Source organism: Perognathus longimembris, chromosome 9, assembly GCF_023159225.1.
Source record: "Perognathus longimembris pacificus isolate PPM17 chromosome 9, ASM2315922v1, whole genome shotgun sequence".
NCBI classification, from domain to species: Eukaryota; Metazoa; Chordata; class Mammalia; order Rodentia; family Heteromyidae; genus Perognathus; species Perognathus longimembris.
The window spans coordinates 63894646-63920710 of NC_063169.1; the positions used below are offsets into that span (position 1 = coordinate 63894646).

The 26065-nt window shown below is 47.7% G+C and overlaps 1 protein-coding gene across 1 annotated transcript in view; it reads right to left on the minus strand.

Moving 5' to 3' along the window:
• Window positions 1-26065, minus strand: part of Syne1 (spectrin repeat containing nuclear envelope protein 1) — a 367506-nt gene that overhangs the window by 107871 nt on the left and 233570 nt on the right. The window contains 10 exon segments of the mRNA XM_048354307.1: window positions 1201-1351; window positions 4671-4780; window positions 6208-6339; window positions 10425-10616; window positions 12384-12557; window positions 14678-14872; window positions 16755-16916; window positions 17124-17291; window positions 24115-24255; window positions 25417-25611. Of these exon segments, the coding sequence (XP_048210264.1) occupies window positions 1201-1351; window positions 4671-4780; window positions 6208-6339; window positions 10425-10616; window positions 12384-12557; window positions 14678-14872; window positions 16755-16916; window positions 17124-17291; window positions 24115-24255; window positions 25417-25611 (1620 nt within the window).

The following is a 26065-nucleotide window of genomic DNA, read 5'->3' on the forward strand; positions in this document are numbered from 1 at the left end:
CATGCTGATGGCTAGACTATGATCATGCTCATGAAAGAATGCCCCCATCCTGCTCAGAAGCGGCCACCGGTTCCAGGCTCTGTCCCTTCCTTTCCTTCCATTTTTACACCCAACAGAAGCAAACCGCCTCCAAGGCACCTTGGGAGAAGGACCCAGGATACCTGACCGTGTTCAAATACAACGGGTGTGGTAAGAAGAACGGTAAAGCGTTCCCTTTCCAGCCTCAGAGGCGAGTCGGAGCTGAGCGAGCCACAGGGAGAGCTGTGGGGTTGTCTAGTGTGCAGAAGAGCCGGTAGGCATGAAATTGGTAAGCACCAATTTGGACTGGTGGGAAGCAAGCACAGCCCCCGGTTCAAGGCTGCATGCCCTGCTTACAGTGAGAATGGCAGTCACTTCCCTGAGCACTGTCTCCAGAGCACTCTCCACTGCCTCTTGATCTCTGCCTGTTCCCTGGCTTCTACATTGGGTGGACTGACAGCTATGATGTACAGGAACCTTCCGCTGCTGGTTCGGTTCCCTTGGATGACACATCCGTCACCTGAGACCCAGCCTGCTGGGTGGTCGGTACCCGTCCCAGCTGACCGCTGGCGTCTGGCCCCTCTGACCCTGTGTGCTCCCCATCTGGTTCTCATTATGCCTTCTGACAGTACTGGACACAGGAAGCAGCCGCAGGAAGTCAGCTAGGCTGACAGCTTAGCTCTGGATTGCTGGGATTCTCGTTAGCCTGGGTGTGCTACCTCTGACTTGACATTCCACTTGAATGTCGAAGGCAGAAACCAACCAATGTGAAATGGATTGTGCGAACGCAGAACCGTATGTGATCATCTTTAAGCAAATACGGTATCTGGATAGGAAATGAGCTATTACATATAAATATGTAATTACATAGGGGAAGGTGACACAGACTTGTTCAGACAAAGGTAGCACTGGGTGGGATGGTATACACCTGTCATCCCAGCACGGGGGAAGATGAAACAGGAAGACTGTGAGTTCAAGGCCAGCCTGTGCAAAGAAAAGTGAGTGAACAAAGTGGACAAAAGGAAAGGAAGAGAAAAGAAACAGCCAGGAGGATTCCTTTGCTCATGTTCTAGTTTGAACTCAGAAATGAAAGTGTAGATTGCTGTCATCAAATTCTCGATTCATCGATATACATCTCTAAGGCACTCATTAATATATAAAAGGAAAAACAAAGTTTGCTACCGCTTGTTCCTGCTCCTGTTCCAGAACATTCTGTAGAAGTTTCTGCTTGGTACTAAATTCTTGGTGAAGGCTTTCCCACTTCTTTCTCATCTGGTCTTCTGCCGACAACTTCTCCCCTTCCAACTCCTGGGATAACACATCAGGGTTTTCACTATTAGAAGAATAAATAATCTAAGTTTACAATGTGTGCAAAAGGACGAGACAGATCATTTACTCTGTGCTAGACCTGGCCTTAAAACCAGGAACAAGATCCCCTAATCTATGGCAAAATACAAGCATTGGGAACAGCAGACATAGAGAATATTTTTTTCACATTATAATTAAGCCTGAGCAGAAAGAATACTTTTTTAAGAAAAATAAATGGATACTAGTGAAGTACTAAAAAAAAAATAATAATCGTTCCACTGAGAATTAGGAGCACAGTCTGAAAGCAGAGGGAGGCCCATGGATAAGAAGCTTAGAAACTACTTTAAACGCTTGAGCATGTTCTCCAGCTCATTGAGAGCTGGAGACCCTGAGTGTGGAGAATATTAGGACGTGTGATGAGCGTCCACCTGCACCGGGCCCAGATACCCGCCCGCCAACCCCAAGCCTTCAGTAAACGAGGACTGGGAACCCTGAGAGAGATGACAATCATAATCTAGGGAACCTCAGTTCCAGGGGCAAGGGCACACCATGCCAGCTACAAATAGATGTGTTCACACCGGGCCCGCTGTTGAAGAGGGGGAAACATGGGAAGTTCCCTAAGATGCACTATTCCAAAGCTAGCTCTTCTTAGAGCATGAGAATATTACAGTGTCTTTGGGGAAAGCCTTTTGAAGGAAGCCTAGAAATTTCTAGAAACCCATTGCTCACGGTTGCTTTTATTTTTTTTTAACTAGAGAACTCAGAAAAATCTCCCTTCTTTGTTGAGAGCATGTAAGGTTATTTTGAACAGCGCTAGTAACAGCCAAAAAGTGATAGAAGAAGGGAAGGAGGGAGGGAACAGAGGAGAGAAGAGGGCGGACGTGTGGAGGGGGGAGGAAAGGGAAGGAGGGAGGGAGAGAGGGAGAATCAAAAATAAAACCAGGACAGATTTAACATATTCAGATTTATATATAATCATGGGCACACAGATACAGACACACACACACACACACACACACACACACACACACATACATACACACACACACAATCCCAACAGCATCAGGTTAATGTTAAGTTAGAACACAGCCTTTCATGTCCCTTGGAAACTATTCTCCTTTCCTCTCCACAGCCATAGATTCCCAGTTGATTTCCCCTCGGCCTGGCACGCAGGCCATCTGTGAATATGTGAAGTGGGGCACCTGTGTGATCTGGGAAAATCAGCTAATAATTTAAAGGCTGAATCGAGCTGGGTTTCTTTCTGAGGCACTGTGATTCTGTTCTTATTTTGTTAAATACACTTTTCCCTTTGGCTCCCGGCTATCACTTCATTCGTGTCTATTTGTTTCCTGGGTGCTGAGAGGCTTGGACAGGAAGAGGGTTACAAGGAATCAACTCTGTGGAGAGAAGCTTCCTCTAAGGGGTTTCTATAAATACTGTAGCGTGGAGGGTAGTCTCTAAATGAATCTTGTACAGATGGCTGGTGGCAGGGTTCTTTATAAAATCATTTTTTTATTTGAAAAAAAAAAAGCCAGCTGTAGTTGTTTGTCTGTCCCCTGGGATCTTAGCAATGCGGAAGGCTAAGAAAAGGAAAGAAAAATAATCAAGACAAGAGTCATGGCCCAGCTCCAGCCTGGGGCCTACACAGTGGGAGGAAGGTGGGGATTGGCTCTGTACAGAGGTGTCGCCAAAAAAGAAACAGGAAACTAGGAGAGGAGCAACCCGGAGTCCACAGCGCAGAAGCAAAGACGAATCGTCACTCAGTCAGCGAGGGAGAAAGGGAATGTCTCACTGGAGCGACCACTGCCACAGATCTATTAAGTATTTCAATTATGGTGGACAATAGAGATGTGTGTGTGTGTGTGTGTGTGTGTGTGTGTGTGTGTGTGCGCGCACGTGCACTCACACATGCATACCAGCCCTGGGGCTTGAACTCAAGTCCTAGGTGCTGCTTCTGAACTTTTTTTTTTTCTTCTCAAGGCTAGTACTCTAACACTTGAGTCACATCTCCATTTCCCGCCCCCCCCTCTTTTTTTTGTGGTTAACTGGAGATAAGATTCTCCCAGACCTTCCTGCCCAGGCTGGCTTTGAACAGGTGATCCTTAGATCTCAGCCTCTTGAGTAGCTAGGATTACAGGTGTGAGAAAACGGTGCTCAGAAATACAGGCATTTGAGCTGCTTACCATTTTAACATAAAATTTACATTTTTAGGGTTAAGTGAAAAACTAGGGAAATAATATGATATCTCTAGTCTACAATATCTACAGGTACATAAAATATAATACTATATATGTGAAATCAATACTGATGTTATTAATCAGTACTATGATGTCAGTATTGACTAAACTATAAAAGAAATACTTTCAATCCCCATAACTTCCTTCTTCAAAGCTAGTTTGATTATTACACTATTTTGGTTCTTACTCTACACAGAAAATGCATGTACTTATTTCACACTTTACTTAGTACTCATAACTATATTTTTGATACTGTAATCTTTTTTTTCTTCCTGCACCAGGCCTAGGATTTCAACTTAGGCGTGGGTGCTGTACCTGAGTTTGTTTTGCTCAAGTCTAGCACTCTACTGAAGCTCCTAAGACACAGCTCCACTTCTGGACTTTTCTGTGATTATTTAGAAGATAAGAGTGTTGTGGAAGTTTCTGCCTGGGCTGGTTTCAAACCATGATCCTCAGGTCTCCGCCTTCTGAGTAGCTAGGATTACAGGCATGAGCTACCAGAATCCACTAACATTAAATTTTTTGTTAAGATTCTGCATAAAATTGTTCATCTCTTTTCCTTGTCTTTTCAATTATTTGACATTATAAGTGTTACTTCCTACCAAAATAAAAGCACGAAGACAATTTATCTGCCCAACACAAATTCTGTCTCCTTTACATGATTATTCCTGGGAAAAAGATGCATAAATGAGGAACAGAGCCAAAGTCATTTGCAGGAAAAACTACCAAATGACAATTCTAGCTTGGGAGGGAAAGTCTGTGAGACGCTTATCTCCACTTAATCACAGAACAAGCCCAAGTGGCGCTGTGGCTCAAGTGGTAGAGCACTAGCTTTGCGCCCAAGGAGCTCAGGGGCAGCATCCAGGTCCAAAGTTCAAGCCCGAAGACCGGCAAAAAAGAAAAAGAAAGAAATTCTGCATCCAGTTTCATAATGCATTTCCTACTGACTTAGGAGACAAATTCTGGGCACACTGGGGACTCGCTAGCCATTGCTATTGTGAGTGTTGCTCACACAACACAAAACAGACGAACCAACAAGCAGAAAGGTATAGCAGGCAGCTGAGATCCTGAAACAAGAGCAAATGAGTAAACCCTGTAGACGCGTACCCGGGGTCGCGCGCAGGCTCTGCGGCCGAGTGCTGAGTGAGGATCTCCTCCCCGCGGCTGGCCACGGAGCGGAGGAGGCTCTTCTGCGCCTCCAGTTCCTGTTCCAGCTCCTGTGCAAGGCAAAAGACAGGCACACAGCACCTGAGCCTCTACCACCACAGCCCAGCCACTTGGAGAGCACTGCTCACAGCTATGTTGACAACCACGCTTCTCTAGCTAGCAAGTTCGCAGGGAACTCTGGCCATACACGTCTAAACGTTCATGTGGTGTGAAAGAGTGTGCCGTGGGCAAATCCTCAACGTTCCTCGTAAACTATGCTGGAACCTTATCAGCTTTGATAACGGGTAGCTGCCCGGGATGAGAAGGAACCGCTAAGCAATGGCGCCCTCCAGTGGTCGAAAGTGCACTTTCATCTTGCAGAGTGTTGACCAAGTCTCAAAATCCTGCCCTCCCATTACAAACCGGACTAGCAAAGGATTTTGCTTTACTTTTCCATGTGTAGTTAAGGATTTTTCTCTTGGAAAACATACTTTCTTCTTTTTTAAAATACAACGTGTGTTTGTGTGTGTCTGTGGTGTGTGTGTGTGTGTGTGTGTGTGTGTGTGTGTGTGTGTGTGTGTGTGTGTCTGTGTGTGTTATCCCTGAGCTCCTTTGTTCAAGACTGGTAGATCTACCGCTTGAACCATGCCTTCACTTCAGGCTTTTTGCTGGTTAATTGGAGGTAACAGGCAGGCTTCAAACTGTGAACCTCAGATCTCAGCCTTCTGAGTGGCTAGGATTAAAGGTGTGAGCCACCTGGTGCCTAGCTAACACCACATTTTAGTGGTTTGTTTTGTTTGTTTGCTGTTGTTTTTTTCTGCCAGTCCTGGAGCTTGAACTCAGGGCCTGAGCACTGTTCCTGGCTTCTTTATGCTCCAGGCTAGCACTCTACTACTTGAGCCACAGCGCCACTTGCGGCTTTTTCTGTGTATATGGTGCCGAGGAATCGAACCCAGGGCTTTGTGCATGCTAGGCAAGCCCTCTATGGCTAAGCCACATTCCCGGCCCCTAATGCCACATTTTAATATGCCTTTTACACAAAGTTAAAATACCAAGGAAAATCATTCATTTGGATCCCAGTCCCATTTCTCCACTAGATAACAATTCTCCGTCCTCTTTGTAATGGTATTCACTCAAAAGGAAAGCCAAATGGCATTTCTTTGCGGGGGAGGAGGGGGGATACAGCATTCAAACATCTCCCCATTTGAAGAGGCTTTTCTGAGATTTTTATCTGAATAAAACAGACTGACATGTGGCCAATCAGAAAGCAGAGTGTTTCATGAGGAAGAGGATTGTAGCAGAGTCCTACTATGTGTAATCTTATGTAGACGTTTCTCTTTTCTCTTTTGATCCCAGTGGTCAAGGGTGAGCCATTGAAAAGATCAGTCAATGTCTTGCTCCATCCAAAGAGAGAGGAAAGGGACTCTTTAGTAAAGAACCAACTGGTCCTTGTGAAGTATTTCTCTCCCGTGTTTGGAAGAAGTAAGACATGCCTTACTTTTTGTTGCTGGAGACTGTTCTGCCGCTGATGCATCCGCGCCGTGCGTGCTTGAGCCAGCCATTCCTGCATGCCCGGGCTCGGGGAGGCTGTGGGGTCAAGATCACTCTCCTCCTTCTCTTGTGTGGCTCCCTGCTTCGAAGGAAACAGGAATGGAGGGTCAGATTACATCCAGGCAGACCTTTTCCCCAAATGATGTGGTCTGTGATAATTATACCCAAGTAGTAGCGTTTGGACCCGGAGTCACATTTTTGTAAAAGACGGGGCCACAAAACCCATCGAAGCCATGGCATTTCCCTGGGTAAGAACAAAACACTGAGCATTACATGCAGGAATATTTGAGGGAGAAAGAAATGGGTCTCGGATGTGGTCACTGGGTATTATTCCAGAACTTTCCCCTTTGTTTAACCGAAGGATGGCAGTAGATCATTTGAGGGTTTGGTTTTGTTGGTTTGTTTGTCACACCAACGTGGACAGTCACTCAAGTCTTCATCACACTGCATTGGCTGCTGTCTCTCTCTCTAAGACGTCACGTGCACACTTGCAAGCAGCTGGTCTGACTTTTCCAGCAGGATGCTAACGAAACATCACCCCGACCAACACAGTGCAATCCACACTGTAGAATGCAGCAAGCCTTCCGACTGGACCTCAGTCCCCGAGGGACAGACCTGGCCGTGCGTGCGCCCAGGGATGGCGGGCAGACCCGACGCTCGCCCGGCCGCACGGGGAGACCGTGCACGCACGAGAGGAGAGCACGCTTCTCCGTGTGTCCCGGCAGCCCACGAGGGCGCCGACTCAAGCCGTGGAGTCAGGTAATGAGTCCGTGTCCTTTCTTCCCGTGGCTTCTGCTCCCTCCCTCTCTCCCCGTCCCTCCCCCATCTCCACGCGCCAGTCCTGCAGCTCACGTTCCTCCACGTCCACGGAGCTCCACGGCTGCTGCACTTTTCACTTCCCACTCTTTTCCCCTGGAGTTCTGTGCCCTCCCCCCGCCCTCCCGAAGACACGCGCGCGAATCCACCATCCATAAACACTGAAGGGAGAGAGAGAAGGAGACCTCTTGCTTCCCTATCTCGGAACTTGTCTTGGTGTATACTATTTTATATAAATATGAAGAGGCACGTGGGCCTTTGTGTTTCCCTCCCGAGAGTCTCCTCCTCTGGTGGGCGTGTGTGTGTGTGTGTGTGTGTGTGTGTGTGACACGCCTTTCGTGGGTGGGTGCTGGGCCCGGCTGCCCTTGTGACTCTGTCTCTGTGCTCTGGGTGCCATGAGGTGCGGGATTGCTCGGCCTGGCTCTTCTGCGTGAGGTTTCCGCAGGCCTCAAAGCCACGGAGCCAGCAGACTAGGGAGTGCGCCCTCTGCAACACCAACCCTGGGACGATGGGCGACATCCTGCGTCACCAGCCCCCCCCACCCCCCGTGTTACTCCAAAGTAACCACTGCGTTCCCTCAGGGCGGAGGATGGGCGCTACGTTCTCACTCGGCCCCCAGGAATAAGCTCTGGAAGATGCTGGCTCTCCCAGGCCACCAGGAAACAACTCCAGTCAGACGGGATCTGTAGAGAAGGAGGGGGGCGAGGAGGAAAACAGCTCCAGGCATCAGAGCACCAGACCCAAGTTATTGGAGCCCCTCAGCTGAGCACACAGCGGCCTTGGCGGTGACCTGGGGACCTGGCCTTGTGGGAAGGAAACCACTTCCTCTGTTTCCTTTAGCAAAGATCTGTTTTGGGTTTGTTTTTTTTTTTTTTTGCTAGTCCTGGGGCTTGGACTCAGGGCCTGAGCACCGTCCCTGGCTGCTTTTTGCTCAAGACTAGCACTCTACTTCTTGAGCCACAGCGCCACTTCTGGCTTTTTTCTATCTATGTGGTGCTGAGGAATCAACCCAGGGCTTCCTGTATACGAGGCAAGAACTTTACCACTAGGCCATATTCCCAGCCCCAACAGCAATCTGTTTTCCAGAGCCCAGCCTGAAGACGTCCTTGGAAGCTTCCCCCAGCCCTCAGACGCCACTCAGTCCTCCTCTCCAGGGACCATCTCTGCATGGGGGATGCTCCTTACAAATGCCACACACCGAATGCTGCTTGGAGCAAATGGCGGTGGACATGTCAGCCCGGCCCGCAGAACACCAGGCGTACTGCCCTCGTCCAAATTCCCGAGGACATGGGAGCAGGCAGCAGTTTGATTGTTTGGGGGGTTGGTGACTTTCTGACTCAGTCATTCGGAGAACCAAAACTTAAATCACAAGAAGCAAAATGATTAAGAATCTGATTGAGATTCCAGCTCTTTCCCCTCCTGGGAGGGAGGCGCTGGCAGGAGGAGATGCGCGTGGTCTTTGGGTATTTCTTTTCTGGGAGGTGGGAGATGGGCTGTCTCTCATGCAGGCCACAGGAGGTAAGGTGGCTCGGGTCACTAAGTCCCACTGGATGGAGGGGCCTGGGCTGTTTCTTTGTGGAAATACAACAACCACGACCACTTTCCCAGGCAGTAATCTTTGCTGAGAAGATGGGTGAGGATTCAGAGATGCTAGATGGTAAAGGACACATCTGTTCACAGAGCAGTTCCTTGTTGCTAGAGGGAAAGCCGTGCTCCTCCGGTGGGCACCACTGGGTGAAGACGACGGAAAGTTCTTCCACCAAAGGAGATACCACGTCAAGAAGAGATGCCTCTCCCCCCTCACCCCCCCCATCCCGTCGCCCATATCTCTTCACCAGAGTCTGTCTGGAGGAACATAGCATTGGCTACCCACTGGCACCCTGGTGGAATTGGTAACAAAGAGTGTGTGGTAGTAGAAGCTCTGGGGATGTGTAGAAGCGCTAAGCAATTAGACATTAGGGGCTTGGCGTGGTCAGAGAGCACGTGGCTTTCCGAACATAGAAAAGGACAAAGGGCAGTGCAGAGAACGGGATGAGGATGAGGAAGAAGGAAGGTTCCCAGTGCAATGGAAGGACACAGACTGATGGATTTCTACATTTGATGGATGGAAGATTAGTTTCCCCAGTGAACTATAGTTGATTTCAGACCCATTCTGGATCCTTTCTCATTTTTTTTTAATCTAAGGGGAAAGGACCCTTTGCATTTCAGCACATATCAACAGGGCTACTTTTAGCCAACCATGGATAGAAAAAAATAAGGTTCTTAAAAAAATGAAAAAAGTCCAATAATTTTTTTTAAATCCTATCAATATTTCAGATGCTAGAAATATGCCAGATGAAAGATGGCATTTTCAGGTGTTTTGAAAATCACCAATGACGAGTTTCAAAGCAGATGAATATTACCTTTTGTTTAAAAGAAAAAAGAAAGCATCTTGAATATTATCTTTTGTTTAAAAGGAAAAAAAAGCATCTAGAGATCACCACCTGCAGTATCCTTAAGAAGGCTTTCAGCTGTGGCAGAGACCGAACTTTAATTCAATTTAAACCATTTCTTGCCACCAGGGGTAGGAACAGGGAGATGAGGCCTCCCGACCCTTTCTAGACCTTATCTACTTCAAGCCAGACTTTCTGTAGTCCCAGAGCCCTGCCTTCTCCCACCTAATTCAGATTGGGAGCGGCTGATTGTTCTTGCCACCCAGGCTGTACTTGCATTAAAAAAAAAAAAAATCAGGATATTTTATTTAAGTCCAGCTGGCTCCCCTCAACCACTGCTTTACCTTCTGAGGTTCCACGTACCCACCAGCAACCACCATGCAGAAACACTGCTTGTCAAGTTTCTGTCAGAAGAGATGACTTTCATTCAAGTTCATGACTAAAGTTGTTCTAGTTTATTAGTTATGGCTGCTACCGTCTTCCTGGGACTAGTTTAGGAATTAAACCTCCTCATGGGTAGTGACCAAAACATGGTAGTGTGACCTCAGAACATAGCCCTGTGGATGAAGAGGGATTCGTTTTGCTAGCATGACCAGATGCAGAAACTGAGGTGGGAGACAGTTGTAAGCTCGGAACCTTCCCTCTCCCTGGCTCACCCTTCCCAGGCTCTGCGGGTCTGGGACAAGTGGCCGAGGCCACTTGTCCATGGTGAGAATGAGTTAGGTTCGGTTCCAAGGGAGTATAGGACAGTCCTAAAGTGTGACCGCCACGCCAAACAATCTGAGGATATCCAAAGGGTAGAACGTGGGCGACATGGACCAAAATGAGAGGCATGCCACCGCAGATCTTCACCCACGACCCGCCGCTACCCCTGCAGGGGCGATTGTTTCGAACTTGGATGGTCCTGGGCACCCACCTGGATGTCCAGCTGCTTGTGGTGGAGCGCTTTCTGCAGCTCCAGGAGGCTGCCCTTGAGCGTGCGCAGCTTGGCGGCCAGCAGCTCCGCCTCGTCCTTGGTGTGCGCCTTGCCCTCCAGCAGCAGGTTCTCGTTGTGCACGGACAGCTGGGCCAGCACCACCACCTTCTGCTCGATCTCCACCAGCATGTTCTAGAACAGCAGGGGAAGGCCCGTTTCCTTCGGCCGCTTTGGATACTTGTGATTGACTGGCCTTCTTAATTTCCCTCTCTCTCTTCGGGATACAAGGGCAATACTGACGACGAACACGGGGCGTCCTAGCTACTAGGCAAATGTGCTACTTGATTCACATTCCTAGTCCCTTTCTTTCTGTTTTCTGTTGGTTTGTTTTTGATGGTTAGTTTGCTCTTGATAGAACCTCATGCTTTACCGCCATGCTCCCCATCTTTGCCCTCAGAAAGCTGAGATTACCGCCCACTCCACATTATTTTCTATCTTCAAGGTTATGGATTATATAATAATCCACTGGAAGTGGCATAGGGGAAGCATACTTTACCTAGTCCACAAATACTGGGAGCGTCACCCCATTACTACTGTTATTTTAACATTATAGCGTTAGATTAGGAGACTCAAGGCTCATCACAGGAGAAACAGCGGGCAATGAACCTTTTCCTTATCCTCTTGAAGAGGCCTCTCCTCTCTCAAAACTTTGCTTCTTCGGGTTGATTATTTTTTCTCCAGGTTACTGCCCTTGTCTCTCTCTCGTTTTTAATTTTATCCTCAAGGTCATGTACAGTTACAGTGACAGACAGAAGGTAGTGAGTACATTTCTTGTCAAACTTGTTACCTCCTCCCCGTCTCTGTTTTTCAAATAAATGCTGTTCATTGCGTGCCTGGGTCTGACACGCCCCCAATGCCCAGGTGTTTGGGCCTGTTCCTCTGCTGGGTGCTACCTTGCAGTGGGAATCTCCCAGGTGGGCCGGGGCGGAGGGTGGAGTTAATCATGGAGGGCATGCTCTCTAAGCGGGGCCCAAGGTTAGGATCTTCCTTTCTTTTTTTCTCATCCAGTCCCGAGGCTAACTCCACTGACTCTGCCGTGAGGACCACACTGCCACCGGTTCAAAGCCACACGACCCATCCAGAACGCAGTGAGGCCTCCCCTGGTGTGCCAACACAGACCTTTCTTCTTCAACTGCGTTTCTTAGGCTTTCTGTTACCGTAGCAGAAAGCTCACATGCGTTCTCTTCTACGTGTGTGGCAACTTTCACAAGAAAGAGCTAAGAAGATACTATGAGAATAAAAACTTTAACCTAAGAACTTCTCACGTCAATTCCCAGAGACTTAACAAGGGTGGGGGGGAAGTAAGAAAAAAGTCTCTGCTTCAAAAGCTCAGCACCAGTGGCTCACGCCTGTAATCCTACCTACTGGGGAGGCTGAGATCTAAGGATTGCAGTTCAAACCCATCCCGGGCAGGAAAGTCTATGAGACTCCTAGCTCCAATTAACCAGCGAAAAGCTAGAAGCAGAACTGTGGTTCCAGTGGTAGGGTACTAGCCTTGAGTAGACAAAGGTCAAGGACAGCACCCAAACCCTGAGTGTAAACGCTAGTACTGCTGCACGCATGCAACACACACACACACACACACACACACACACACACACACACACACACACACGTTCCCTAATTCAGAAGACACTGTCAGACCAGGTGTGGGAGTGCAGGCCTATAATTTCAGCACTCAGGGGCAAGAGGATCAAGAGTCTTGAGCCAGCCTGGGTTACTACGGATAGCACGGTATAGCCTGTTCATTTCTTTTCTACATCACATGCGGGTTGGGGTTCACTGAAGCCTTTGTGCACCCTAAATCCATGGAGCGTGTGGGTCCTGAAAAGCTGCCCGTGCCCACCCCCGCCTGTCCGCAGGCTGTCTTCCGTGTGCGTGGCCCGGACGCACGCCTACCTGGCAGTCCTCCAGCTGGGCCTCCATGTCCCTGGGGTCCCTGGGGGCAGCCAGCGCCACATCCAGGCTGGCCTTGGTGCTCAGGAGCCAGTGGTCCAGCTCGTCCGCCTCGCTGCGGTACCTCCGCAGGGCCTGCTCCTGCCGCTGCTCCTCCAGCTGCTCGTTCAGCCTCTCCTGGACAGGGAGCAGAGCAGAACCATGAATCAGAATTCCTGGGTGCTGTGTCCTGAGATGAGGACTTTGGAAAGGATTTCCTTCATGTCCCCAGTGTGCCTCTGGGCTGAACATGACACCTGCGGTCACACGGGTGATGCAAAGAAGCCCAGGACTAGAACCGAACAATGGCATAAGGCAGGTGGGAGACGGCAACAGACGCTGGAACTCGAGGTCTGAGAAATGGTAGGGAGAGGTGGGGAGAGTGGCAAACAGGAGAGCAACGACTTTGCTCACCTAAGAGGCAGCCATGGGCATGCAGGTTCAGGGGACAGGGTGCCTTTGTGTTCCTGAATCCTAAGTGAAGGCGTAACTCCAAACTTTAGGGTTCGATCTCTGGGCTTCTCAATGCTTCAAAACAATTTGTGTTGAAGCAGATGCTAGTGGCTCATGTTTATAATCCTAGCTACTCAGGAGGTCAAGATCTGAGACCTGAGGATTGTGGTTCAAAGCCAGCCCAGGCAGGAAAGTCTGCGAGACGCGTACCTCCAATGAACCACCAAAAAAGCCAGAAGAGGAGTTATGGTTAGAGAGGCAGAGTGCTAGCCTTAAGCAATAGAGCACCGGCCTTGAGTTCAAGCCACAGAATCAACATCAAAAGAATCAATCAATCAATAGAAAGAAAAATGAAGGAGGGTGTAACAAATATGATAAGAAATGTACTCACTACCTTACTATGTAACTATACCCTCTCTGCACATCATCTTATCAATAAAATTTAATAATAATACTAAATATATATATAAAAAATAAAAAAAATCAATAGAATGATTTGTGTTGAAAAAATTCTAGCCAATCGTTTTATTCTGAAACCCCACAAGAGTTAAGATCTATATGTGTGAATGAAAGTAAACTCTTCAGATGTGCTTAATATCTTGTTTTTAAAATAATCTTACAAACATTTCACATTTTTCATCTCTAATTAAAACTTTTATTAAGTGGTCTAACATGGAGATTATTAGTAAGTAGGATAGACACAATGATATTAAATAAAATAAGAACTATAGGAGCCAGGTGCTGGTGGTTCATGTCTATAATCCTAGCTACTCAGGAGGCTGAGATTTAAGATCTGATTGTAGTTTGAAGCGAGCCCAGGCAGGAAAGTGAGACTCTTATCTCCAATTAGGCAGCAAAAAGCTGGAAGTGGAGGCGTAGCTCAAGTGGTAGAATGCCGGCCTTAAGTGAAAAAGCTAAGGGATAGTGCTGCAGACCTGGGTTTAGGTCCTGGTACCAGTAAAAAAAAAAATATGATAGACTGAATTATGATTTAATCACAGGTAAGTGATGATATTCAGTTCACATAGTACTGAAAGCCAGTGGGGTACAGGAGGTTTCTGGGCCAGGGAGACAGAGCAGGTATGGTAGAGGTTTTCCTGAGATCTCAAGTCTAGGCAAATTGGAGAAACATCATACGTACTTAGGACCGAGAATTATGAAGAGTATCAATGGGAAAAAAAAAAACACAGAAAAAAAACATCACGGTACAAGTTTGATAAGAAATGTACTCACCATCTTATGGATGTAACTGTAACCCCTCTGCACATCACCTTGACAATAAACAAGAGAAAAAGCTGGGCGCTGAGGGCTCACGCCTGTAATCCCGGCTACTCAGGAGGCTGAGATCTGAGGAGCGCAGTTCAAAGCCAACCCAGGCAGGAAAGTCTGTGAGACTCTTATCTCCACTTAACCACCAGAATACCTGAAGTGGTACTGTGACTCAAGTGATAGAGCACTAGCCTTGAACTGAAGAGCTGAGGTACAATGCCCAGGCCCAGAGTTCAAGCCCCATGGCTGACAACAAACAAATAAATAAATAAATAAGAAAACAAGTATGGGCTTTTACTGCATGCATGATTAGCAGCCGGACCGTGTCTCTATCAAATGATGTTCAAGTAACAGGACAGCTTGAATTTGCAGGTGTATTCTCACCTAGGGATACAGGTCTGCAGCCAGTCAGAGAGAACACGCCAGGCCCACGGCCACACACGGCCGTGCTGCCGTGCAGACCGCGTCTCCCTGGCCCTGGAAGTGGGGTCGTGTCCGTACACAGGCCCTGAGGGGTTCACGGAGACCCCGCTCACCTCCAGCAGCTGCCGCTTGCCGGACGCCTTCATCCTGATGGTGGACATCCGCTCGGCCAGCACGGTGAGCGTGGACTGCAGGGCCAGCTGCTCGGCGGGGTCTGACTCCTGGCTCTCGGCCACCAGCTCCTCCGCCAGCGCTGCCTGGAGCCCATTGATCTCATCCTGCAGCATGACAATCTCGTCCAGGAGGGCCTGCGGGGGACACAGAGGGTCAGACTCACAGAGGGACTTCCGGATGGGAAGAGACACAGCCTGGCAGAGCGTCACATCCTCGGAGACACCCCAGAAGGCCTTTCCCCGGGACAGGGGGCTTCTGTTTTCTATTTGCATGGCTCAAGGTGTTTCCAGCATGCTCACTATTGTATTAAAATTCCCCGGGGGGTGGGGGTGGGGGAGGGGAACAGACAGAACTGTGGGAGCAGGAGAGAGCGGGAGGGGCAGGGGACACACTGGGGACAGAGGTTGTCTCTTCAGGTGACAGTGCAGAGGCTGCCACCATGAACAACCTAGAGGGCAGCATCCGGACGCCCTTCGAGAAGGAGAAAAACGTCCAAAGGTCTGGTTCAGGAAGGGCACGGGTGGCTCGGAGGAGAAGAGCATTCCGGGGTCACCTGAGGGACCCGAGGGGCCTCACGGTGGAAGTGATGCGTGGAAGCAAGCGAAGGTGAGCGCTCATTTCCTCCTTCACCCTGCCCCCCCTCCCCACACCCGGTGGATCACGTGAGAGGGCGGACACCCTGTCAGAAGGTGGTCCATCAAAGGAAGAGACAAGTCCTAAAAACGGATGAGCGTGCATTTTGATATCTATCTTATGAAGTTACAACAGTGTCAAGAGTGTGCAACCAGTGTTGCTCAAGGTGCCGACGCCGGATGAAATGGTCACCTCCCCTGTGCCCTCCGGAGAGGCCCTGCGTTACAAAAGCAGGCGACGCTAGCCTGCCGGCCTAGGAGCATGGCGGACGGCTGTCCTAGCTGCAAAGAGAGAGCGCCTTAGGGACAGAAGCACAGAGCTTCATTAACGCGCGTGTACACGCACGCACGCACACACACACACACACACACACGTGGCCTCTCACACGCTGTGTAAACACTCTATTCCCAGGGCCACACCCTAAGCCATTTGCTGACTTTACCTGAATGGACAGGCGGGAGCCATCACACCAGGCTTTCTGTTTTTTTCATAGCTCTTAATTCTTCCCTAACAATGGCATCTTTCCTCCCTCCCTCTCCCCTCTCCCCTCCTCCCCCCAGTCCCCCCCACCCCGTCCCCCTCTCTCCCTTCCCCCTGTCCCCCCTCCATCCTCCCGGGCCCCACCCTTGGCTGTCCCCGGCTCCTGCGTTCTGGGCAGTGGCAGGTGCCGCCTCTGGGATACCGGTGAACACCCGGCTGCCCGGGCCATGCCGAGACCAGGCACCCGGTGTGTGGGTTCACAACACCGCGGCCGGCACACGAATGTCCTCAGCACGTCTCCGTGTGTGTGTGCTTCCAAAACCGGTGTATTGTCAACGCCATCTTATCGCATTAGGTCCGTATTGCCAGCTTTGTTCTCGGCGGCAAGCCGAAGCTCTGTCTAGCTTATGTAACCATTTCTAAAATGACTCACGTTGGACGCCTCACCACGTACGAGCCAGCACAGCCCCCCAGCTGCCATCCGACGGCACCCCTGCTCACAGAAACTGAAATGTGCCCTAAGAGACTGTGCTGTGGACACACAGCAGCTAGTGCCACAGTGGGCGGATTTGGGGGGTGCATTTTATTCCGACAACACTGCGCTCACCGTAACATCAAAACCATCTGGCAATGGTCAGGAAAGGCACTTTGTGTAGGAAAAGAAAAGGAAAGCACACGGGTGCACGGATCCTCTGCAAAGGAAGACTTGGGGGTCCGCTTCTCAGTTTTCCCGTTCAGACCGCTCCGTGGAGCAGCAGCAGCAGGTGTGACCACCGCTGTGTGGAACTTACCCCCACGACCCCACCACAGGCCATCTTGCTTCTTTCCATCAGAACAGCCCATGGGGAGGAGCTCACCACACCCATCTGTCAAGCAGGGAGCCGAAGCCACCTCTACTTTTACCTGATGCTCAGCCATCTGGCTCTCTGGACTTCGGCCGGGCTGGAGGCCTTCGCTAAGCTTCATCTCCATGGCTTCCATCTTGGTGGAGATGGACTGCAGAGAGTCTTGGTATTTCTGTTGGCGTTCCAGTGCTTCGTAGAGGGTGCGCTGCTTTTCACTGATCTGAACAAGAGAAAAAGGGGATCTTAGCCACAGTGGGCGACCTCTTATCTTCCAGCTTACCACACTCTTTTCCTCCTGGCTTTACCCAACTGGGGGCTGGATGTGTAACTGTATGTGTTGCATAAGATAATACCGAAGGAGAGCTGGGTGAGTCTAAAACCAATGCTTAGCTGGTGAGGGCTGGGGGGTGGGGAGGAGGAGACTTACCACATTTTTTAAGGTTTCCCAAGAACGCTGCAAATCACTCAGCTTGGCAGTCGCAGAGGGCTCCAGACCTGGTTCATAGGACTCCTGGGACGCGGGGGGGCCGGGGGCAATCGTAGCGGCGCCCAGCTGCAGTCTCTCCGCAGACAGGGCTTGGTAATAAGCAATGTCCTAGGAGGGAAAGCTCAGCATTACAGTCAAGGTCAAGTCCAGAGTCTAGATCAAGCAGCCTTGGGAAATGGTGGCCATGCAGAATGGAGGTCTTTTAGTTTAGGCCTGAAAGGACTTGAAACCCTTTTCCAAGGGCCTAAGTGAGTAAATGCTTTGAGACAAGAACATAAGAATCCCCAAGAATATTCAGATTCTTCTAAAGTTTGGGTTAGTAGAAAGAATCAACTTTACTAATAGTTATTTTTGTGTAACAGTAGGAAAATACTATCTGCTTGATTATTTCTTCCAAGCAAGTTCTTTAGGTACAAATAAAGAACTGCAAGTAAAGATCTGCTTGGCCTCCCATGATATATATTTTTTTATTGTGATTATAAAGGTGATGCGCAGAGGATTTACAATTACATAAATCAGATAAAGAATATACTTCTTTTGGGACAATGTCACCTCTTCACTGTAATAGGGAGGTCAGATCTGGCCAGTGCCATCATTAGCTGTGGAGGAACTTCAGGTTGACCCCAGCTCAGATTAGAGCAGAAGCCAACTCCATCTCCACTAAGCTGTCCCCCACCCTATCCAGGGAAGCTCCCCTTTATTATGATAAGCTATGTAAATTGACCACTTGAGGCCTGGGAGCGTCAAGGGAACCTGTGCCCTCCTATGAGTAGGCATATCCACCTGCATCATGTGAGCCCACCAAATCCATTTGCCAATTCTAACTCGAATGATAGGTTGGTTCAAACAGATACTATGAGACAGACTGTAAATCTATTGGCCACCTGCGTGCGGCCTAGCATGCTCTGTAAGTGTTGTATCCTCATTGGTCACCTGCGTGTGGCAAGTTTGTCTGTGATGTTTGCCTTATAACCAGGTTGGAAGGCCACACGTGCACGCGGTCCCAGCTCCCGAGTCTGGGCCTGCACAGGTGCGGGCAGTCCCAGCTTCCGAGTCTGGGCCCTGACCCTGCACACGTGGTCGGCAGTTTTGGCTCCCGAGTCTGGGCTGCGACCAAGGCCGGTCGGTTCACTTTTTGTTCACTTTTTGCTTCCCCAATAAATCTGTCTTTTTATCATCTAGTAGCTGGAGACTGTGTGGTGGACGCTTGGGGGAACCAGGAATCCCCTCCCTTAGGGGGGGATCCCCGTTTCATTGTAGCGAACCCCCATTCTACTTCATTCACCTCTCATTCTCCCAGTTTCATGGTGCATATTTAATATGGAAGGTCTAGCAACTCTTTGAAATCTAAATTAAAAAAAAAATTATTCAGACACATCTGATCCGGAAGTTGAAACCTTCCGGTGCAATGACAGATTGGGTTTGGTGTTGTCCCACACACAAATGTGCACCCAAACTGCCCCCAGAACACTGAGTACTTAATAACATAAGAAGACAAAAAAAATTAAGGAGAGAAGGACGTTTTCCAAAGAAAATCTTCGGAGATAGGCTTATTGCAAATAAAACGTATGGTCCAAATTCCTGGTAAACGTTAATTTTACCAATATTTGAGAGGGCCAAAATTTATTTCTTGTTTTATATTTTATGCATGAAAATAAGAAAGGATTTAAGTGTGGTACAAGCACTTGAAGACCTAATGATAAAGCAATATCACAGAATCTAAGTGACCTAGTTACTAAACTCTTGCTCAGTGCCTTCATGAAAGTTCTGAATAATTTTTTTTTTTTGGCCAGTCCTGGGGCTTGGACTCAGGGCCTGAGCACTGTCCCTGGCTTCTTTTTGCTCAAGGCTAGCACTCTGCCACTTGAACCACAGTGCCACTTCTGGCCATTTTCTGTATATGTGGTGCTGGGGAATTGAACCCAGGGCCTCATGTATACGAGGCAAGCACTCTTGCCACTGGGCCATATCCCCAGCCCCTGAATAATTTTTTAAAGCATTTGTTAAAATAAATAAATCTATAGACACTAACTTTACAGCTGTAGCCCAATGTTCATTGTACCTAGACTCATCATTTACAAAAATACGTACAAATATTCTAATATTAAATAAGGGGAAACGTCATGAGGAAATTGAAAATGTCTAGGACAGGGATAATAAAAATCTTTCCTGCATGACCACAAGGTATCATCAAAGTGGATGAGGACTCAGGCTTTTGAATTTTGTAATCTCTTGGGTTATAAACAACATTGTATATTTTATTACTATTGAAATTTACTCTATCAAGACATATGATTGATGTGTTTCAATAGCTTCTATGTATACTTATCTCTCAATAAAAGTTAAATCAGGATGCAATTAGCAATACTGACTGTCTGTGTGCTGCTGTTATAATACTTGTAATTATACTTGCAATTGTGATTTTAAAGATAAGTGCATCTATTTAAAATATCCAAGTTTTGATGAGAAGCCCATCCTGGAGAAAAGTGACTGAAGAAAAGGTTCAGCTACAAGGAAAGCAATAGCAGAAAATGACCTGGTATTTGGGGCTCTGGAGGCCAGACCAGGATTGGGCCAGCCACACTGGCACGGGAGATTCTTAAGAACTTGGCCTAATTGAGCGACAGAAGCAAGGTGCTATGATTTCATGCTTCAGCCTCCAGTAGGGCGGTGCGTGTGCCTGAGGGCTAACGGAGAGAACACTATGTAATGGTTATACTTTCTATTTGTTGTGTTGCTGATGGAGTTTCTAGATCATTCTCTAATGATACTGCAGTGGTCTAGTTATTCCACCATTCTTTTTGGTAGGGCTCTGTCTTTTTATTGTTTGTTGTTGTTTTGGCACGAAGTCTGGCTATATAACTCAGGCTTGGCCTGGAGCTAGTTATGTAGCCCAAGCTGGCTTTAAACTCATGACCCTCCTGTCTTAGCTCCCAGAGTGGCGGACTTACACGTATGCACTGTCACACCAGCTCTTCAATGATAGATCTATAATTTTCCACGTGTTGGGCTACATTGTTGTGCTTCATTTGGAGCACTCTCTAAGCTAGGTATGCATAAGAGAAAGCCCAGTACGTTTAGCTTGCTACGTGACTTCACTCTCCACTGGGATTTGGGGCACATTTTCCACGGAAGAGGGGCATTCGTGGAGTATTACTAAGGAAAAGAGTGGCTTCAATTTTTTTTTTTACTTCTTTTTATACTAAGCCCTCCAATATAAATGAAAACAGTCCCCAAGAGAGCTAGAATAAAATAAAATTGTTACTAAAAATTCCTTCTTTTCTGGCTTTTTTGCTGAACACATGGCTCACACCTACTATAGGAAGAAGTGAGAGCGGCTATATTTTTAAAGATTGGACACGGACAAGAATCCAATGCATATCCTACAAAATTGAGAAGAATGAGGGGAGCAGTGTACGGGGGTGAGGATGTTGAAAGGGGTACCCCGGACCAAGATACATTGTGTTCATAACTGCTTTGTTAAATGGCAACTCCTTTGTACAACTACTTAAAGATACTAATTTAAAAGAGGATTTGAACACATATCGTCTTGAGGTGAATCACATATTTAAGGAACACACCCATTGGAAAATATAAACCAATACTCCTGTGAATAGTCCAGTTCCCTGGAATTGTCCTTGGAGATGTGTCCTTCATTGCTGTTGGGTGGAGGTTTTGGTGGCATTCTGTCAAATGAATGCCTAAGAAAGAAATCTGAAGAAGTGCAGTTATTAGGTCTACACTTTCCAGTTTTGTTTCTTGTTGTTTTTGTTGTTTATTGATCTGTGTTACTGGGTTACTGAGTCTGTTGACTCAGGGCCTCCTACTCTCCTTTGGCTGTTTTGTCTCATAGTTGTTAAGCCATGTCTTCATTTCTGACATTTTTGCTTGTTCATTGGAAATAAGAGTCTCCCAGAGTGATTGGCCCAAGCTGACTTCTAACAAGAGAGATCCTCAGACCTCAGCCTCCTGAGTATCTAGGATGATGGACATGAGCCACCACCAGTGCTCAGCCCTATCTTCCGCTTTAAAGAATGTTCAGGATTCACATCGCCTTTAACTTTTAGGTTTGAGCGTGAAGGAAGCTCACCTCCCACTCATAAATAGAAGGACAGGACCTTTCCAGGGTCCCTCTGCTGGGAAGAGCTGGGATGCGGTGGAACTTCCCACCTGAAACCAGGAGTTTGCCTCTGGCTTCCATTGCTTCTCTCAACGCTCCTGTGGAGTTCGAGTCTCCGTGTGCAATCAAAGCAGAGAAAGAAGATGCAGCAGGCTCTGGGGATGCCCAGGGTTCTGCTCCCGAGCCAGCTAAGTTATTATTACCCTACTGCTCAGAGCTACTGCCAGCGTGCAAGCCCACTAGCTGTGAGTAGGCTCGGTTCATTATGTAATGAGGATCTACTTACAGCACAAGCAAAAGCCGCCCCACAGCTGTGCTTTTATGGAGCGGTTATATTTGGCTGGCCCTTGACAGTGCTGTGAACATCCTGTCCAGGGTTTGGAGTTATCCTAAAGAACCAACTTTGTAAGCTGGTCAGTGGTCACTCCCAGGATTTCCTTGTCCCCTCGTCCATATTGCTGTACTAGAATTACACGTGGTGGTAATGATCACACTGATTTACGTGAGCAATACCAAGCAAAATTTGTTGTTTTTTTTTCATGGCTTCCACTAAGTCAAACTGTCTGACTTGGCCCAAGCTAAGACATCCCCTGCTAATTTGCAGGACCCTGCACGGGTATGTTAGGATGCTAATGTGATGACTGTGATTCAACTGATGGGAGTTCTCACACTGGGATACACACAAAGCCAAATTACTCAATTGTAGGATGTCATTCATCTTAGTGACGAGGAACACTTAATGGCTGGTAATAAGCATGGTGTTTGCATGCTTTGTCATTTACTGGACATGTGCATGTATACATGGAAAGACACCTTACACAAAAGCACATGGAGCTGGATACGTGCGGCTACTATCTGTAATTCTAGCTACTGAGGAGGCTTGATCAATGTTGGAACCCAGCTTTGGCAGAAAAGTTTGATAGCCTCCATTACCAAAATCACCAGCATAAAGCAAGGCTGGAGGTGAGGCCCAAGTAGTAGATGACTAGCCTACCAAGTATGAGATGCTGAGTTTAAACTCCTGCACCACTAAGAAAGAAAGAAAAAAATAAAGGGGCAGCAAGGAGACTTATAATTTGAGTGTTAGTCCCTTTGAGAGCCATTATTATTAAAAAGATGCATTATTATTCAAAATTTATGGATATCTTATCATAATTGTCAATGTAGTGGTCAGAGTCCAGTGTCTCTAGTTCTAATAACCTGTGAGCGCAGAAGAAAGTGGGGTCAAAGGATGAGCAATGTGTATTATGTCTTTTAATTAAAAACCTCAGATATCAACTTCCTGAATAGCTAGGACAACAGGTGTGAGCTACGTACCTGTTCCTACCTTATCTGACCACTTTTGCTATTATTTACGGTTCGTCTTTTTCTCTAGAATTTCTCTGGAATTCTCTGGGTAAGGCTACTACATACTGATTTTTACCAAGAGAGTTTTACTATCAAAGGTTTGAACAACTATGCATTCCCTTTTCACTGGAATCAGTGTTCTGCTTAGTACTGAGGTCCTAATTTGAATGTTTCAGCTTCAAATAAAAAGACTAAACAATTTATGGAATGGTTTATAAAAAATATTTATGTGGGTTAGTGGTTTTTTCTGTGATAATGTAGCTCAACTCTTTTAAATACATGTAATTTTATAGTCCCATAATTAAAACTTTGAAAGTTGGTTTGGCCTAGCAAAACACAGTATTGTTTAATACGCATTAAAAGTTTGGGCTAGGGGCTGGGGATATGGCCGAGTGGCAAGATTGCTTGCCTCGTATACATGAGGCCCTGGGTTCAAGTCCCCAGCACCACATAAACAGAACATGGCCAGAAGTGGCGCTGTGGCTCAAGTGGCAGAGTGCTAGCCTTGAGCAAAAAGAAGCCAGGGACAGTGCTCAGGCCCTGAGTCCAAGCCCCAGGACTGGGAAAAAAAAAAAAAGTTTGGGCTAACATAAAGGCAGTTTAAAAATTATATCCAGTATCTCTCGTAAAAAGTTTGATTACATAATATTAAAATGTATATTTAATGCATTGTATGCTAGAAGGTAGCCCATAATTATTCTCATAATTATTTCTGTATTCTTTTTGTGTTATAAGAAATAAAAGCAGCCAGGCGCCAGTGGCTCACGCCTGTAATCCTACCTACTCAGGAGGCTGAGGTCCGAGTACCACAGATTGAAGCTAGCCCAGGCAGAGGAGTCCTCCTGAGACTCTTATCTCCAATTGACCTTAAAACATGGAAGTGGCATTGTGGCTCAAGTGGTAGAGAATGAGACTTGAGTACAAAGAGGCTCAGGGACAGCACCCAGGCCAAGTTCAAGCCCCACAACTGACACACACACAAAAAGAAAGAAAGAGGAAAGAGAGAGAGAGAGAGATGCATAGTATAATGCACACAAGTTTGCTGACAGGCAAAATCGGTGTGGTAAACATCAGAACTGTATTCAATGAATGTAAAGCGTGCCCTAGAATTATGTTATTTTTATAAGAGTGTGGCAGATTCCTTTCATTTTCTCTTAGGATGCCAGCCCCTATTCGACCTGACTGGAGGAATGGAAGCCACAAGGTCACTTTTCAAAGAAGCCTTCTCAGGCTCTAACTTCCAGGACCTGATTGTTTGCTTATCTCACTGTCAGTCGCACAGGCAAAGGGGATGACATCAGGGCCAGAGGTCTCACCGAGCAGTCATCTTTGCGCAATCAGAACACCTGGTGGCCCTGAACCAAATGCAGTGATGGAGACGCCCACCCTGAGCCTCTGGGGCACCGAGGACAGAGCTGCACGTCTGCCCGGAGGTCAAGGAGAGAGGAAATGAAGGCGAGATACCTGGCTAACGGCAGCTTCCGTGTGAGCCACGGGCGAGGGGGAGCGGCAGGCGGGTGGGGAGGACATCTCACTGTTGGTTCCCTCCTCTCCGGACTCTTCCGTGACAGGGGACAGCAGAGTGTGACAGCGACCTGCTGTCATCTACAGGAAATGCGGCCAGAAGGACAGGAACATCGGTTAGCCAGGTGAGCCAAAAATCCTGGCCTGATGCAAGGCCAAAACAGATCATTATGTAACATGGGTGAGGGTAATTGACATAGTAAATTCTGCGTTAGCACATAAAAGCGTGTGCTCAAATGAACATTCTCGGGGATCAATGGCAGAAACAAACACAGATGGGTGTGGGCATGACATCCAAGAGTTTTGCTGTTGATAAAAAACTTTTCTTTTTAATCTCCAAGACACTCATGAATCACTGGAGTGAAGGGAGGGCAAATGGATGAATTACAACGCTCCTTTATGGCATCTCAAGTTCCCAAACATCCTAGGGAAATAAATGCATCAAAAGCAACATCTTGGGCTTAAGTAGTAGAGTGCCTTGAAGTCACCCCCCCCCCACCCTGCAATACTCAGGAAGAAAGAAAAAAAGAGGTAAATAATCAAGGTAGCCTATGGTTCCAAAGGCCATAGGTGTAGTTTTACATTGCTCCAGGCACAGCATGTAGAAAAGAGACAGTGCAAGTTAACCGGAAAGTGAATGAACACAGAATGCAATTTCAATGGGACGGAATAAATGCTATACAACAGAAATATATATAGTGTACTTCTCAAAACCCATAGCTAAAACTTTGAATTCTCTATTTCTATGGTTTTTGTTTCCTCACCGTAGTTTCTGTTCTAAATTTCACTCAACAACAAAGTACAAGCAGTTACCTTGTCAGCCAGTTTCCCTTGGAAAATGTAACTAAATAAATATATGTATTGTAATTCTCCCATCCCCCAAAAAACGAGACCACCCATGCAAAGGAATTTCTTTTTTTAAACACACAAAGCACAGATCCTTTTCAGTAGTATCGCTAAATGACAATCCAATGAAAGAACAGGTCTTGGGAGGGGGAACTCAGGGCCTCATGCAAATAATTGTGTTTCATTTCAGTGGTCCCTGTTTACAGTGTCAAAGATTGGCTCCGGTCCTAATGTACTCCCAGAGAATCGAGGAAATGGTTCTTTAATTCAAACCTAAAAGGCCCATGTCTAAATGGAGGCTTAGAGGGGGTCAAGGGCCACTCAGGAGGGGTCCAGGTCCATTCTAGGGCAAAGCCAGCCCCTGGGCTGGGGCTGGGGGACCGGCGTGATCCTTACCATGACCACAGAGGGGTGGGCTGTGGGCGCGGACAGGAGCTCCCCATCCAGGTCCTCCGTCCCTTCGGCCAGTCCCTCCACCTCTGTCACCGTCAGGAGCATGGTGGCGTGCTTAGCTTTCATGGTCAGCATCTTGCACTTGGAATTCAACGAGGCGATCTGCTCCTGGTAGCCCTTGATCTTGTGCGCCAGCTCCTGGGGAAACATTTCGCCGGCGCGGCCGTGTCAGAGCGGGGAGGCAGCCGGGATAGGAAGCTTGTCAGAGCAGTCATCTTCCTGCAGCGCCGGCCAATGAGATGGCAGCGCCGGCGAGGCAGGATGTGCGGCGGTGACGGCCACCAGCCAGCCTGCCTGCCTGCATCTCAGCTCAGCCCCAAGCAGACCACAGAGAGACAGAAGCAGCAGCGAGCAGCCAGCCCCGCCCCGGGACTGCGGGAGGCCAAGGAGCACCGGGGAGAACTCCTAGCCCCGGGGAGATGCTTCCTCGGCAATCGTGAATCCCTAACAATCCAGAACCCGCAAGCTGCTTTGCACGGTCTCACAGGCCTTTGGAATTTACCATATGGTTCATGCCAGGGAAATTAGGTCATGTGATAACTAAAACTTTAAAAAAACAAACAAAACAACAACAAAAAACCCCAGTGCTCAG